General features: G+C 39.5%; 1 protein-coding gene across 1 annotated transcript in view; it reads left to right on the plus strand.

Moving 5' to 3' along the window:
* Window positions 1-14,240, plus strand: part of HHLA1 (HERV-H LTR-associating 1) — a 32,358-nt gene extending 18,118 nt beyond the window's left edge. Inside the window, exons 11-16 of the mRNA XM_055124467.1 lie at window positions 2,120-2,215; window positions 3,203-3,276; window positions 3,629-3,698; window positions 7,749-7,905; window positions 12,372-12,454; window positions 14,197-14,240. Of these exons, the coding sequence (XP_054980442.1) occupies window positions 2,120-2,215; window positions 3,203-3,276; window positions 3,629-3,698; window positions 7,749-7,905; window positions 12,372-12,454; window positions 14,197-14,240 (524 nt within the window). The remainder of the gene's footprint in view (window positions 1-2,119; window positions 2,216-3,202; window positions 3,277-3,628; window positions 3,699-7,748; window positions 7,906-12,371; window positions 12,455-14,196) is intronic.
* The last annotated feature ends 909 nt before the right edge of the window (window positions 14,241-15,149 follow it).

A 15,149-nucleotide genomic window follows, 5' to 3' on the forward strand; every position in this document is an offset into this window, starting at 1 on the left:
CATAACAGACAATATTCCCCATATTCTCTCTCTCTTTTGGGCATTATAGCTTGCAACACAGACACTGAGAAGTCATTATGTTTGGTCCATTATCTACTTTCGGCATGCATCTCCCATCCCAACTGGTTCCTCCAGCCATCATTTTCTTAGTGATTCCTTCTCTATTCCATCTGCCGTCTCCCGTCCCCTCATGAAGCAGGCTTCCACCTATGGGGCAATCCTTCTGGCCCTTGTATCTACTAAGACTTACTTTTATAATGTTTTTACAAAATATTGAAAGCTTAAGACTCACAAGAAATTGCAAAAATAGCAGCACAGGGTTTCCTGAGCCTCTCCACCCAGCACCATTATAACATTCTTAATTTTCCTCCTTTTTATTGAGGCACTGTGATTTACAATACTGTCAATGATAGATTCGTGTGTTCATCATTCTAATACCACACCTACCACAAGAGCGCTCACTCCCCTCTGCCAATTACCAATGGCCCTCCTTTCCCCCTCATCCTCTTAGGTAAAATCAGTTCTGTTGACCAACGCTCAAGTTCTGTTGCCTTTGTTTTTCCCCTACTATATCTTTATATGAAATAAATTGTTCTGTGTATGTCCCACTCCTACTGACTGACTTCCCTCAGCAAGACACTCACTAGTTCCATCCATGTAACTACAAATTGCATGATTTCATCTTCTTTTGTAGTCAAGTAGTACCCTATTGTGCATCTGCACCAGAGTTTATTAATCCAGTCATTTATTCTTGGGCCCTTGGGTTGTTTGCAGATCTTGGCTTTTGTGCAGTGTTGTAGTAAGTATAGAATATAGGGACACATACATCTTTTCAAAATAGTTTTTGGGCACTTGCAATTTCTGGATCATATGGAAGTTCAAGCCTTAGATTTTTGAGAAATATACATATTGTTTTCCAAAGAAGTTAAATCGTTAACAATCATAACAATAGTAGAGGAGGGTTCCTTATGATAAGGATGTTTTTAATAAGGCACTGCGATTTTAAAAAGTAATTCAGAGCTGAGTTTTAGACATGCAGTGCTTCAGAATCAACCCATCAATGTCACCTTCCCTCCTCCAGTGTCTCCTTTTCCATCCCACCAGCCTACTTCCTTGATAGGCACATTTTTTTCAGTTTGGTTGTTGTAATAGGGTCTCATTCCTTCAGTGTTGTTAGTGCTTGGGTTTAAATATATACATATACTGAGGCTGGAGTGATAGCACAGCGGGTAGGGCGTTTGCCTTGCATGCGGCCAACCCGGGTTCGATTCTGAACATCCCATATAGTCCCCAAGCACCACCAGGAGTGATTCCCGAGTGCAGAGCCAGGAGTAAACCCTGAGCATCGCCAGGTGTTACCCCCCCAAAAAAAGAAAAGTATATACATATACCACACCTCTACTCCACCTATGTTCCTGAGACCATTGACTTCTGGCCCTCTTAATTCCCATCTCTCCTAAGATGCACACTGAATGGTGAAATAAAGTCCATGTTTTATGGCAGGGTAAAATTAATTTGTACCTGACTAGAGAATGATACAAAGAGTAATGGCTTAATGCTAGGTTAGTGGCATAGTGAAGGGTTTCTTTATCCTCACTATTTTTTTGGTCACCATCAGTCATGTTGTCACTAATGATGCCAAAGATATGCCTATCTTATTTGGAAGTAAACTACAATTGATGGTCAGGGATAATTCCTCAGTGGTCAGGGTGAGTGTCTTGCATGAATAGGACTTGAATTCTCCCTGAATTCTCCCTAGCACTGAATGATCCCACAAACACTGCTGGATGTGACTGGTGATTCTGAGCACCACTGTAACCACGCAGCTCTTCATCACCAGACCCTAGCACTGATACATCTGAGGAGTTAGTCAATCATCATTAGGACTGGCTCTTGCTTAGATTTCAGTGTCTGGGCAGTTCTGTGTCTGAGTCAAAACTTGTAAGCAGTATATGCTCTGTTGTAATTAATCACTTGCACACCCACCAAAAGGTGACTAGATCTCCACAGGTGACAGCCAGTAGGCATTACCTGGGCCCTAGGCTCATACCAGGAGAAAAGACCTTGAGAACCTTCCTAGCAATCTTTCTGGGACCCTCCATACTAACATCTTCTGCAGAGGCTGAGGAAACCTCCAGCACCAGGACCATTTCTGAACCTCCGGCTGTGACGGTGGCCATGCCTGACAACTCAGCCCAGCCCCGCTCAGTCTCAGGTAAGAGAGAGGGTGCTCACCCTCACATCACATCCCTCAGGATAACTGGATATTGTGTTGTCTGTTTGCAAACCTTTCCTGGGTTTCGGAATATAAAATCGCAGACATAAATACAATAAAATCTGCTTGGTGATTGCAAAGAAACCCCTATTTCTCCTCTTCTTTACTCTCCCCTTTGTCTCCCCACCTTTGGATGAATAACTGAATGAACAAACCCCTCATCACCTGTCACTTTTATGAAATCCCTTTACAGTGTCCCCGTTTTTCCCTTCACTGAATGTTAAAAGCTGGTGACTCTTCCAAGCAGACATTTCTCACTCACTCTAGATAGTTCCACTTCTTTTTTGTTTGGCACAGTATTATCATGATTTTACTCACTACACATGACATTGATCACACGATGCATTATGTGTCTACAATGCCGTGACATAAAGAAAGCCTGAGCTCTTAGAGGCAGGAGAAAAATTGACAAGTGTGATTCCAACTGTATGTGTGATGTGTGTATTTGTATTGGTGTGTGTGAAAAATATACACAGAATATGAGACAATGAAAATTAAAGAACTTGTTTTTAAAACCATTTGCCCCAATCCCTGCAACTAGAGGCTGTGTCCATACTCAGATCTGTGGATAGCACCACTTATCATCGTGTCCATGAAATTGACCTTCCTTCCCTCAGGACCATGTTATCCTCACGGGTCTGTATTATTCTCTGGTTCCTGTGAAATTCAGTAAAAATATTCACTGAACACATTTAGGAGATATTCAGTGGAAGTGTACAGTGAGACCGCAGAGAGCACTACAACTGTATGACCCCTCAAAGTCATCACATTAACAACAGAGAGAGAGGGAGAGAGAGAGAAAATAAAAAATTAATTAAAAACTTAAAAGCTAACATCAGATGATACAGAAAGCTTGGTACATTGGTTCCCTGCACGGAATCAGGCAAACTGAGGACTCGAACTCACACACCTCTTATCTCATTCCAGGGACTTTCACTGCCAGCACACAGACACTCAGTCCAACCAAAGCACCAGCCCCCAAATCTTCACAAACAGGTAAGATTGGGCATTGGAAAGAGAATCCCAATGCCACAGGCAGAAAGTATGCTGCAGGGGCTGGGAGTGGGGCCTGGTTGGGGCGGGGGTGGGGGGGAGGGGGTGCGTTGTAGGCCGACTAAGTTAATTGATGTGCACTACTGGTTCAAGCAGGAAAAAGCCAGAGATAGCTATCTGCTTAATTTGCCTGGGGATTGTGCTTAAATCACTTCTCTCTTGGCTACACAGTTTCCCATAGCTCTCTAGTTTTCCAAGAACTACTTGTTCTTTTTGTCCTACACTTATCTAATCTGTACACAAGTTGTTTTTTTTTTTTTTTTTGCTTTTGAGTGACCATTCTTGCCCCTTGCATGTGACCTTCCTGCAGGTTGGCCCTATAACCCCGAAGAAGAGGCAGCCCAAGTCCCAGTGCCCCACCAAGTTTCACGTAGGTATCAATGACTTGTCACTAGTGTGGTCTTTGTATGTGAAACATATAGAGGATTGCTGAGGAAATTTAGATTCATAACTGCTGGAACTCAACGTTTAGTTCTATTCACTACTCCAGCATTTAACAACCAGAATTCAGTTTCTTCACTATAAAGCAAAATTAGAGTAAAATACATTATTTGGACACCTAGATGTCTTTACTCACCTTTCCATGAGGTTTTGATATTTGCATGTCAGATTAAAACATTGCATGTTTTAGGTATGCAGCTTTGTAGTTCAACATTCATTGATGGTGAGTATACATTATAGTATACTATCAACAACTGGTTTTCATCTGTCATCCTTTACCCACCCCGTTTCCTTCTCTCATGGTCACTACCATTTGTGTTTACATAGTGCAAAAGTGTTTCTTTGTTCGTTTGTTTTGCTTCTTCATCTTCTACATATATATGAACACATCCAGTCTGTCAGTCTGCATCTGAAAAATTTCACTTAGCATAAGTGAAAGATTCTTTCATGTCCTGAATGGTAAGATTTCACCTTTTTTGTAGCTGAGTGATATTCTCTTTATTAATAAGCCTCATCTTGTCAATTTACTCTATTTTCATACTGAGCATTTTTGCTAGCAGAGACACAGGAAGAAAAAAAAGGATGCTTATAAAATTCAACAAAATTCAATCCTTATCCACTGAGTGCTCTACTTTTGTTCTTTTTTTTTTTTTTTTTTTTTTGAGGACATCGCCTTCCTACTCTGCAGATTTCATGCTTAAGGAATTCTTGGGCAGAAAATTTTCTGGGCATGTCGCTGACTCTTTAGAAATGCTGAATAATTTTCAGCACTTCACGTTTCTGTAAGGAGAAACTTCCCCAAGTTCTGTATGACTCACTCTCCTTATTTCTGCTGAACCAGTTTCCATAAAGAAGAAGCTGATATAAAGTGAATCCTTCAAATATGGATCAGACTTCAGGCTCCTCCAACTCTTGGATGCCATTCTATACTCGTTTTTCTGAATGTTCCCAAGCCATCCAATCATATATCAACAGACATGATTAAATTCCTGGAACCTGCACAGTTTTCTTTTTCATATGAACTAAGATTTGCCTCAGCTTTGAATGGTGAATGGCTTTTAAGACACAAAGATATGATTATTCTAGGAAAGGAAATTATAAACCTAGCCCCACCCAAACCCTGCACCAAGGATTCTGAAGAAACACTGGTGGTGCAAATGGGCAATTGTCAGACTGAGCTCTAAAAACCAACTTGAGTCTATACTTTAATTGATATTTATATCAAACTCTATTTATATCTATACACCTCCATCACCCATCCACCCATCCAATAAGAAATATTATAGCAAAATAAAATAATTCTCATATATACCAGTAAGGGCTGAAGCAATTGCACAGTGGGTAGGACGTTTGCCTTGCATGCAGCCAACCCAGGTTCGATTCCTCGTTCCCTCTCACAGAGCCTGGCAAGCTACCAAGAGTATCCTACCTGTATGGAAGAGCCTGGCAAGCTACCTGTGGCATATTTGATATGCCAAAAACAGTAACAACAAGTCTCACAATGGAGACGTTACTGGTACCCGCTAGAGCAAATTGATGAACAATGGGACAACAGTGCTATATATCAGTAAAAGATTTTTTACATTCACCAAAAATATCGTAGTTCAAAATCTTCAATGTTCACTCATTCATATACTCCATGGATATTTATTCAGCTCCAAATATGTTCCAGGTGCTGCTTTGTATTTATTTTTATGTTATCTTCACAATACCTTCTGCTATGTAGGTAATGCCATCTTTATTAAACAATTTTAATGAGTCATGCAGGAAAAATAAAAGTAAATTTTAAATCCAGATCCATCTAATTTCAGAATCTGTGCTTATCCCACTTTTCCATGTTACTGCCACATGAATATTCATATGTATAAAATAATTGTAATTTGAAGGAAAATGTGGTAATGTTATTAAGAACGAAACCAGTACATGCTATGTGCATGCAGAGAGGAAGAGATGACACATCTCAGGCATCACTCAAGAGGACATTACTGGCTGAGAAAGTGGCAGGTGAATGTTTGCCTTTAGAAATATAAATTCCCAACAAAGGCACAAATTCAACCAAGACACTGGGGCATCAGAAAACTGTTTCTCAATGACTAAGAAATAGTCCTTAGGGCTGGAATCTGGTACAGAAAGGAGAGTGATCAAGGGACTGAACTCCACATCAAGGGGTATGAATCTCTTTGAGATGTAGGAACAATGTCATTAAATTTGTGTTGCAGACAGTTTATTTTGGCTGCACATAAAAGACAAGAATAAGATTGGGAACAGACAATTAAAGTAAAGACTATTATACTAGTGATAGCCAGAAACTAGGAGATGGGTGCATAAATAGGAAACAAACGGTATTTGCAAGACAGGCTAACAGATTGTGATGATGGTGAAGTGAGGCCCAAGAGGGAACTAAACATAATGCCCAGCTTTGATCAGCTGAGTGAACTAAGGTCGAGAAGCCTGGGGAAGTTGGGAAAGGAAGAGAGTGTGGATTCCTAATGTGGTTACATTAAGAATATTACTTGCAGTCAGTAACAAAGTGAAGTGTGATGATTTACTGCCTATGTATAACTCATTAATTCACAGACCCTCCGTATGCTCTTCTATAAAATAACACCTTGGATATCTACTGCATGTGATTTTATGAGGACTGAATAAAAAATGGAAGAGAAGAACTTAAGAAAGTGCCTGATATGGAGCAAGTGCTCAATACAAACATTAAAGGGGAAAGGTCATGCATAGTTATAGTTATAAAACTTGATGAATACTCTAGGGGCGGTTGCTGCTGTAGTTGGTGCAAAATAAAATTTAAAATATTTTTTATTTCTATGGATCTTTATGTATCTTCCTCTAGCATTAGGGGACCGTTTTTACCCTTTCATAAATAAATATATATAAATATATAGATATCATTATCTTGGGTGATAGAAACTCTCAAAATATGAAATAAACATATCAAAGAATTTACTCAGAAAATTTAATTTATGAAGAAACTAGAAAAGTATTAAGACTGGTGCAATGGGGAATTTAAGAAAGCATTTGTATATAGTTTGTCATATAGATTTGGAAATGAATCTTCTATTTGATACCCTACAGCACAAACCTCTTCCCATCTATTGAACAGAGATCATTTGCACACCTTTGTTAGACAAACTGCATTGTCTGCATTGTTCTTAGTCAATATCATTTCATATTACTATTCCCAGGAGCAAAATTTCCAGTCCAAAACCATATCACCACCCAAAAAAGACTTAGAAAGCCAATGGTATCATTCAAAACTTTAAGTTCCACTACTATTCTTTGGTTTGTTTGCTTTTTTGTGTGCTACATCTGACATTTCTCAGGGATACCCTGGCTCTGTACTCAGGGATCACTCTATCAAGTGCTCAGGGGATTATATGCAGAGCCAGGGATGGGACCAGAGTTGGCATTATACATGGCAAACATCTTAACCCCTGTCCTTTCTCTCTGGCCCCAACTTCATTTCTATTCCTTGGGGAATGTATATTTATGCAGAGTATATAGTTTATGAATAAAATAAAAACCAGTTATATTACTTGTAGTTAGACCCCAGCCTTTCAGAATTGTAAAATCACATAGTCAGTAGCACTGTAGCACTGTCGTCCATTGTTCATCAGATTTGCTCGAGCAGGCACCAGTAACATCTCCATTATGAGACTTGTTGTTATGGTTTTTGGCATATCGAATACACCACAGGCAGCTTTCCAGGCTCTGCCGTGCAGGCAGGATACTCTTGGTAGCTTGCTGGGCTCTCCGAGAGGGACAGAAGAATCAAACCTGGGTTGGCCACATGCAAGGCAAACACCCTACCCACTGTGCTATCGCTCCAGTACCACATAGTTAGTAAAACAAATAAAGGTGCAACCCTCTGAAACTAGATAATACCCACTGAATCAGCTAGACTACACGCAGAACTGCACCAGGCAAGCACAGTGGTTTTTGAATGGTCTGATATTACCTCTTCTAGGGTGTCCTCAGCCTCTTCTCAAAGAAGGGACTGTGACAGCTTCTCCTCTTCCCCTGGCCATTCAGAAGCTCAAACCCTGCCTGATGGAACTGTGCCGCTATTTTCAGCAATGCCTCTGCATGAAGCACAAGGGGAGCACTAGAATGGCGGCCATGAGGTAACTATGGTGAATTACGACTTTTATTTTCTGCAAAGTATTTGCACATTTTTTATTTTGAAAGGCTTGTCTTCAAGATACAAATGAGATGGATCTTGTGTCCACAGACTGGTGACAGGGGTCTTTGAGGAATGAACTCTTCAATGGGCTTTCTATGTGTCCTTATATTCTTCAGAGCCAGTTTGGTTTTTTATTCATTTCTGGATTCCCAGAACCAAGTGCAAGGTCTAACTCAGTGAGTGCAACTGAGTGAAACTGAGTTGAGTTGAACTGAGTGATATCACATCGAGGGTCATTAGTATTAGGAGTTGGAATGGATCCTGAATCCAGATGTCCTTAATACGGTGAGGTTTTTTAGAAGACAATAATCAACGGGTCTATCAATTTAAATTCCAGTTCTTTCATAAATCCCTAAGAGTTATTTTCTTGCAAAATGAGAAGGTTGTGAAAAGAAAATTAGAGGGCAGACCCAGTTTTCTTTTAAGTAGGGCTAGACATAGACATTTTTTTGACCTGAGTGCTCACATGCTTTCTTTTCTTCTAAAATTTAATATAGTCTATAAGCCAGAGCCAAACAACAGTGATGAGTACTTTCGTTCAAGTGGTCTCAGATCTTCGATGCTGCTTTCAGAGTCTACAAATGATCATTCAGTTTTTCATATATCCATTATCTATTGGTTCTAAGCTTCAAATTTGGTTTTCAGTTTTTTATCATTACTACTTTGGGGGATTGGTTTCATATTCTCAGTATTGTGATGTCCCCTCAACTCAGAGGAGGAAAAAAACACTAAAACCAGCAAACCAGGCATTAGCAAAGAAGGAAGGGCATATCTCCATGACAGAACATGATTAGGAGAAAAGGAAAATGTTTGTCACAGTTCTTTCTTGCAGAATCAGTAAACATTTAGATCTCTGACTCATTTACTTATGAATTCTTTACTTAAACAAGTGTTGAGCTTCAGTTATGTATTGGCTATACTGAGCTGATTTCAGAGTTAGGTAGAATAAATGGTCACACATGCAAATGAAAAATATAATGTGACAGAACTAATTTATGCATGCAGGCAAACTCTTAGAGTCTTATAGATTTGGAAGGAAAATGCCATTTAAAAATCTACATTTCAAATATTGACTGGAAAAATCAATATCAAGGCAGACGTCTCCAGAAAAAAAAGTGTTTTAAGTTTAAGTTTAGAGAAATTAGACATTGTAATTATGACCTTACCCCTTCTTTTCCTCGCATTTTAACTTAATGCTAAAATGTTTCATAATTACACTTTAAAAATTGAATATAGGAAAATTTGAATATAGGGTACGCTTAGCAGATTGCAAATCTGGTATTACTAAACAGATTTGTTGACTAAGACAGCTCTGTTATTAAAACAAACGAACATAAGGGAATGGTGCTGAAGAGATAATATAGCTAGTAAGGAACTTGCATTGCATGTGGCAATTGATATGGTTCCCCTAGCCCACCAGGAGTGATCCCTGAGTGCTGAGCCAATAGTATGGCCTGAGCACCACTGAGTATGACCCCCCAAACAAAGAAACAAAAGAGAATCACAAAGAAGAGGATTTAGTAGAAAACTTGGTCAGGTAAAGAGATAAATACAAAATAGACTGGCAAATGCTTTATCAAACCCTGAGTATCAGGTCCTCTGAGACCCCAGAGGAAATAACCAGTAGGGTTTCATGGAGGGAAAAGGAGTTTTCCAGGTAGAAAATGGAAGAGACTCCTGTTGGTAACATGGTAGCACTGTCTTCCTGTTGCTCATCAATTTGCTCGAGCAGGCACCAGTAACGTCTCCAATACGCCACAGGTAACTTGCCAGTCTCTGCTGTATGGTCAGGATACTCTCGGTAGCTTGCCGGGCTCTCCAAGAGGGACAGAGGAATCGAACCCGGGTCAGCCACATGCAAAGCAAATGCCCTACCTGCTGTGCTACCTCTCCAGTCCAGAAAAAGACTCTACAAGGCAAAATTCTGTGACTCAGGATGTGGCCTGAAACACTTTAAGACCTCTGAAGTGTTTATTATGGCAGTGAAAAAGGCAGCTTTCTATGCAAGGAAACCTATTTTTCAACCACCCAGTTACCTCTTGCATATGAATGTTGACTTTTCCCATAGGGTTTTAGCTGTTCACTCATCTTTCCATTCCCTCCTTATTCAGAACACATTGAATCCCAGATTAGTTTGATATCCTTAGTGACTGAAAATTTTCTAAACAGTTTTCTTGTTAGGAAAAGGTACATTGTCAAGCGAGTTGAGGAGTATTTGGATTAGGTCATAAAACAGAAATGTTCTAAAATAGTAGATAGCTAATGTCCTACTATGGAAAGTAAGGTTGAAACTAAGGAGAATGGGATTTAACTTTAAGTTCCTCCTTTGCAAGCTACATGGACTTGGTATTTAAAAAAAAAGTCTCTGAACTTCAGTTTGATTACCTGCGAAATGGATATAATTCTGTCTAAATAACAGGCCACACATTACTCAATCCCAGGATCAATGAAGAAGGGTGACAGCTGTCTTGCCTTACTACTATAATTTTGTGAGAGTAAACTGAAAGCAAATGGAATATTGTATCTAATTATTCTGCATAATGATGCCTATAAAACCACATTCAATAGTTTCTGGTACATGTACAGTGGTGGATGTTAGTGCAATGGTTTCTCACCCATTCTCACAGCTAAATATGACTCCCATCTTCACCATCTTTGACATTTTGTAACAGTGACAACCAAACCTTTATAAGTGGCTATGTCAGTGACTGATCAGACTTAACATCATCTTTTTTTGGGTGTGATTTGAGATTTGCTTGGAGAGTATGCTCCACAGCAGATGCTGCCTTGTTGGCTCGTTACTCCACGCCACCCTCAGACCTACTCCCTGCTCTTTCTCTAGAGGGCACTGAAGCTGGCAGGTCCATCCCTCCACCTATCCCAGAAAATTTTGCCAGCCAGTTTCCTACTAGACTATCCACCGGAAGATGTTAGCAGGAGCTTATTTAGAGGTCAAGGATAGAATCAAGGATTTTCTCCTTTTCTTCCTACTTTGAGCAGTATTTCCCCTGATATTTTCTTTTACATTTATGTACCTATGGGTTTCCTGCTGTGCTCAGGAAGTCCAGGAGCCACAGCAGTGGCTAACTGGGTCAGCAGTTCAGTGCTAAAGCCCAAGGATGTGGTGCTGCTTAGGTTTTGCAATATTGGGGATCACCTGGCTACACCAGCAGTGCTCAACATCTTGCAGAGTTATACCCTACCTGGTGGTCTGAGGACCTCTAAGACTGAATCTCCAGACTACTCAGGACCATGTGGTACTGGGATTTGAATCCAGGACTCACCCCATATAAGGTATGCTCATGAACCCCTGAACTATCTCTCTGGCCACTACAATTTCCAATTTTTAATGTCCTTTAGAAATACCCAGGTCTTGTTTGCTTAACTGTTTCCTGACTCATTTTGGCACAATTGCTAATGTAGATGACTGTGTTCTGGCATAGAGTGGATCACCAGTGGATCACTGGATCACCTGGATCAATCCTTTCACCAGAAAGCAGTGTATTCTTGGGAAAATCAGCTCCTCTTTGAGTTTCAGTCTCTTCTATTTTTGTAGTGTCCTAAAAATTAGAGGTCATAGAACAGATATCTCAATATCTATCTGTACTTGAGCAGTGAAAGCACCCAGCACTTGCCAGAATCATTGAATAATGAAAATAGAAGAGAAATCAGAGAGTGTTTAGTCATGTCTCCTTATGTATGCAGTGTGGGCTTGAAAGGAAAGTAAATTCCCAGAGTCCCAACAGAACCTGTGGCACCCACTCTGAACACTGTGTTTTTCACAGCAGACCTTTGAAGTAGTCCCTGAAGCCACTAGTCAACAGCAGAACAATGTTTTACGTAGTCGGTGCTACCCGTGGCATACTAGATATGCCAAAAACAGTAATAACAAGTCTCACAATGGAGATGTTATTACTGCCCGCTCAAGCAAATCGATGAACAACGGGACAACAGTGCTATAGTGCAGTGCACTAGTTGGTGCTACGATACCAACTATAACAAAATTGAACTCTCACTGGTTCCTACACACACAATTAATAAATGTATACATTATCATTTGTTGAACACCTATTATAATCTTCTCACTGAATCATCACAATAACCTAAGGTTCTATTTCTATATTGTGTTTACATATGAAAACAAAAAAGACCCATGATTAAGTTGCCAACCTGAATTCATACAGCTTACCGAAAAATGATTTTAGGATTAAAAAACTAAGCCCTCCTGACTCCAAAGCCTGGGTTGTCTCCTACTCATCCTCACCTTCTAACTCCCTCCATCAGGTAACCATGGAGATGGGGTATCTTTCTATGAATCACTGACTATTGTGACTTTAAATCTTCTATTTGTCTTTTAATAGCCATCACAGGGTAACATGTGTTCTCAACTCTGACTTAAAACTGTAGATACTGTCTTGAATACTATTCCTGGTTCCTGAAGAATGCAACACATGTCTGTCAGAAAGTCCAAAGGTTGCCCCACTCTCGCAGTAAGTATATATGGCCTCCCGTGCTGGGATTTGGAAATTGGTGCATTTTCGGACAGGGATCTAGAACGCTGAATGATTTTGCTTCCTACCAAGAGGACTACAGGTACACTTTTATAATTATACAGTTATGATTCAGGGATAGATCACTGAATCATAATTAATTCCAAAGAGTGTAGAATATATCTATTACACTTTACTTAAAAGTTTAATATTTAAGATGAGATGCACTGGTGGGGGAAAGGCTGGATTCAGCCTGACTGAGCACAATTGCTTACAATAAAATGTCCAGCAAGTATCAATACTTTCTGAGTCCCTATAAAATACCCTAAAAACCAATTAAATCAAAGACAAATTTACTCAAATTCCTGACCAAAGCAACTTATTTTCAGATTATTGAAGAAAAAGAAGGCAACAGGGGCCAGGAGAGTGTGTGTATTTTTTTCCATTTGCTTGAACCCATTTGCTATTTGATGCCAGATATCTTTCTTTGTCTCCCACACCTGCAGGCAACAGTAGCTGATCCAGTCTGTTCCATGCCAAAGCTAACAGTTTGCCCAATTTTATTATGCTACCTACTTAGTCTGTTTGGCCAAGGCACTCAGATCTTCTGCAAATCATGGAATTATTATGAACTCTGTAAAAATTCCTTTGTAGTGTAGTCCAAAATTAAGTTATGTAGTTGTTTGGCCCAGACTTGGAAATATTTTACATTTATACAACAGGTTAACCACCATCTTTTCTTGTGGATCCCAAGGGACATTGTATGGAATCCATGAGAATATTTCTTAGAAACCCTTTTAACTGTTTTTTCTCTATTATCTATTACTCTCAAAACACTGGCATCTCACAGTCTCTGTGTTTTCCCCCTCAATAACTCTGCAAAGTCATTCTGCACATATTTTCTTTCTCTCAACCTACTCTGCTGCTTTTCCTTTGCCTCTATGCTTTTCCTCTCAAACGCAACTTCCTTATTTCTTACACAAATGTACCACACACTTCTGTCTTCCCTTTTTATCATTGCCTCTGTATCACAAAAGATAAATATTTGGAGTGGTGTCACGGAAAGTTCAGACACCAAAGATAGAAATTTCTCTAAATTGCAATGGGTTGAGCAAATTTAATAGAAAATCTTACAAACTACCTATAATTGAATGTAACAATATAATTAAGTCTCTGCACAAATCATATATTGCATTATTGAGCAATATATTGCGAGTTTAGATTAGTTTTAATCCTCATTGACCCTGATGACTCCCTATCCAGTGCAGTGCCACATATTTGCCATCTGGAATCCACGGACCCAATGCTCAGTCATCAGTCAGTTTATGTCTCTAAAATGTTCCCTTCTGCTAAAAGATAAACAGAGACATATGGAAATTTTAAGTTTATTTGAGCAAAATTTTATTTGAATTGGGCAGTGACATTATCTCATCTAGCAGATATAAAGAAACTATGAGAAACTGTGCAAAATGCCAACGTTTGTAGCAAAGAGGAGTTAGAACAAGAAAGTTATACTAGATCAAAAACCAAGTGATTATTGATTATTTCATACTAACTTTCCTCCAGGGAATAACAAAGGTTTACTAGGTAGGTCACCTAACTAGTTATAATCAGGTAACCAGTTTAAGTAGAGTAGAAACTGAACTTAACTATATTAAGTATCAGTTTAGTAATTACTCCATATAGGGCCTGTTTTCTTAAAAGTTCTTGGTTCCTTCAGTTTACTTTCCTTTCTTTTTCAGCCTTAAAACAAAAGTGCCTTGAGAATATCTGCAAGTCTGTTTGAGGCCCTGGTATGCAATGGTACCCTAACAAAAAGTAGGGTGACATAACCATTCTGATTCTTGGTCCGAGTATGCTGCATTTTCAGAATTCACCAGAATATGGCTAGATCATCAATTGGTTGAAAGTAATTCTTTTTGGAAACATCATTTCTTGCTCTCCTGTGAATCTGTGTCAGTATTGAACATAGAAGACCAAATGACAGAGGTTGCTATAATGTCACAGAAACTGATATATGTGTTTGTGAAACTGCTGTCATATCTGTAGCATTTATGAGATGAGAGAATGCGAAAGGGTACACTAACATGAACAGCCCAGTGCAGGCACTAAAACCTTGTCAGCCCCTGAAAGATTAAACTTGGAACTTTAGGGAAACAACAAACTGAATCCATAACCAAAAGAAAGTCACATCCTATTTCTCTATATAGCTTATTCAACCATAGTGATGGACAGTCCCTGAGCATTGTTGGGTGTGGCCTAAACTTCAAAATCTATGCAAACATCAAGGTCATAAATATCTGTTGCTATGGTTTGGGGGCAAATGCATAGAAATCTCTAATTTGCCAAGCTGAGAAGGATACAATAAACTTTCTAGGGCAAGGAGAGATGTATCTCTCTAGGAGTCTTTTTAAAAGAAGATTCACTTGCTTTTAGGTTACCCTGACTAAGCCCTTTCTGATGCATGACATTGGTAACAAGAATCTCTGAGCAGGAGAGAATCCTTCAGATGCCCCCACAAGTAAAACACTCTGAGAATGGACTGGAAATTTGGTCCTAGCACCCTAGTTCTCTGCAGGTGGGAAAAACCCATGGGAATCAGCGACCCCATGATGTAGGAATAATGACTGAGCACAACTGTAACTTCCACAAAGACCTCTGAAATCCATGTGGGGGTCTGACCTCACAGCAAGGA

Source organism: Sorex araneus, chromosome 2 (genome assembly GCF_027595985.1).
Source record: "Sorex araneus isolate mSorAra2 chromosome 2, mSorAra2.pri, whole genome shotgun sequence".
Taxonomy (NCBI): domain Eukaryota; kingdom Metazoa; phylum Chordata; class Mammalia; order Eulipotyphla; family Soricidae; genus Sorex; species Sorex araneus.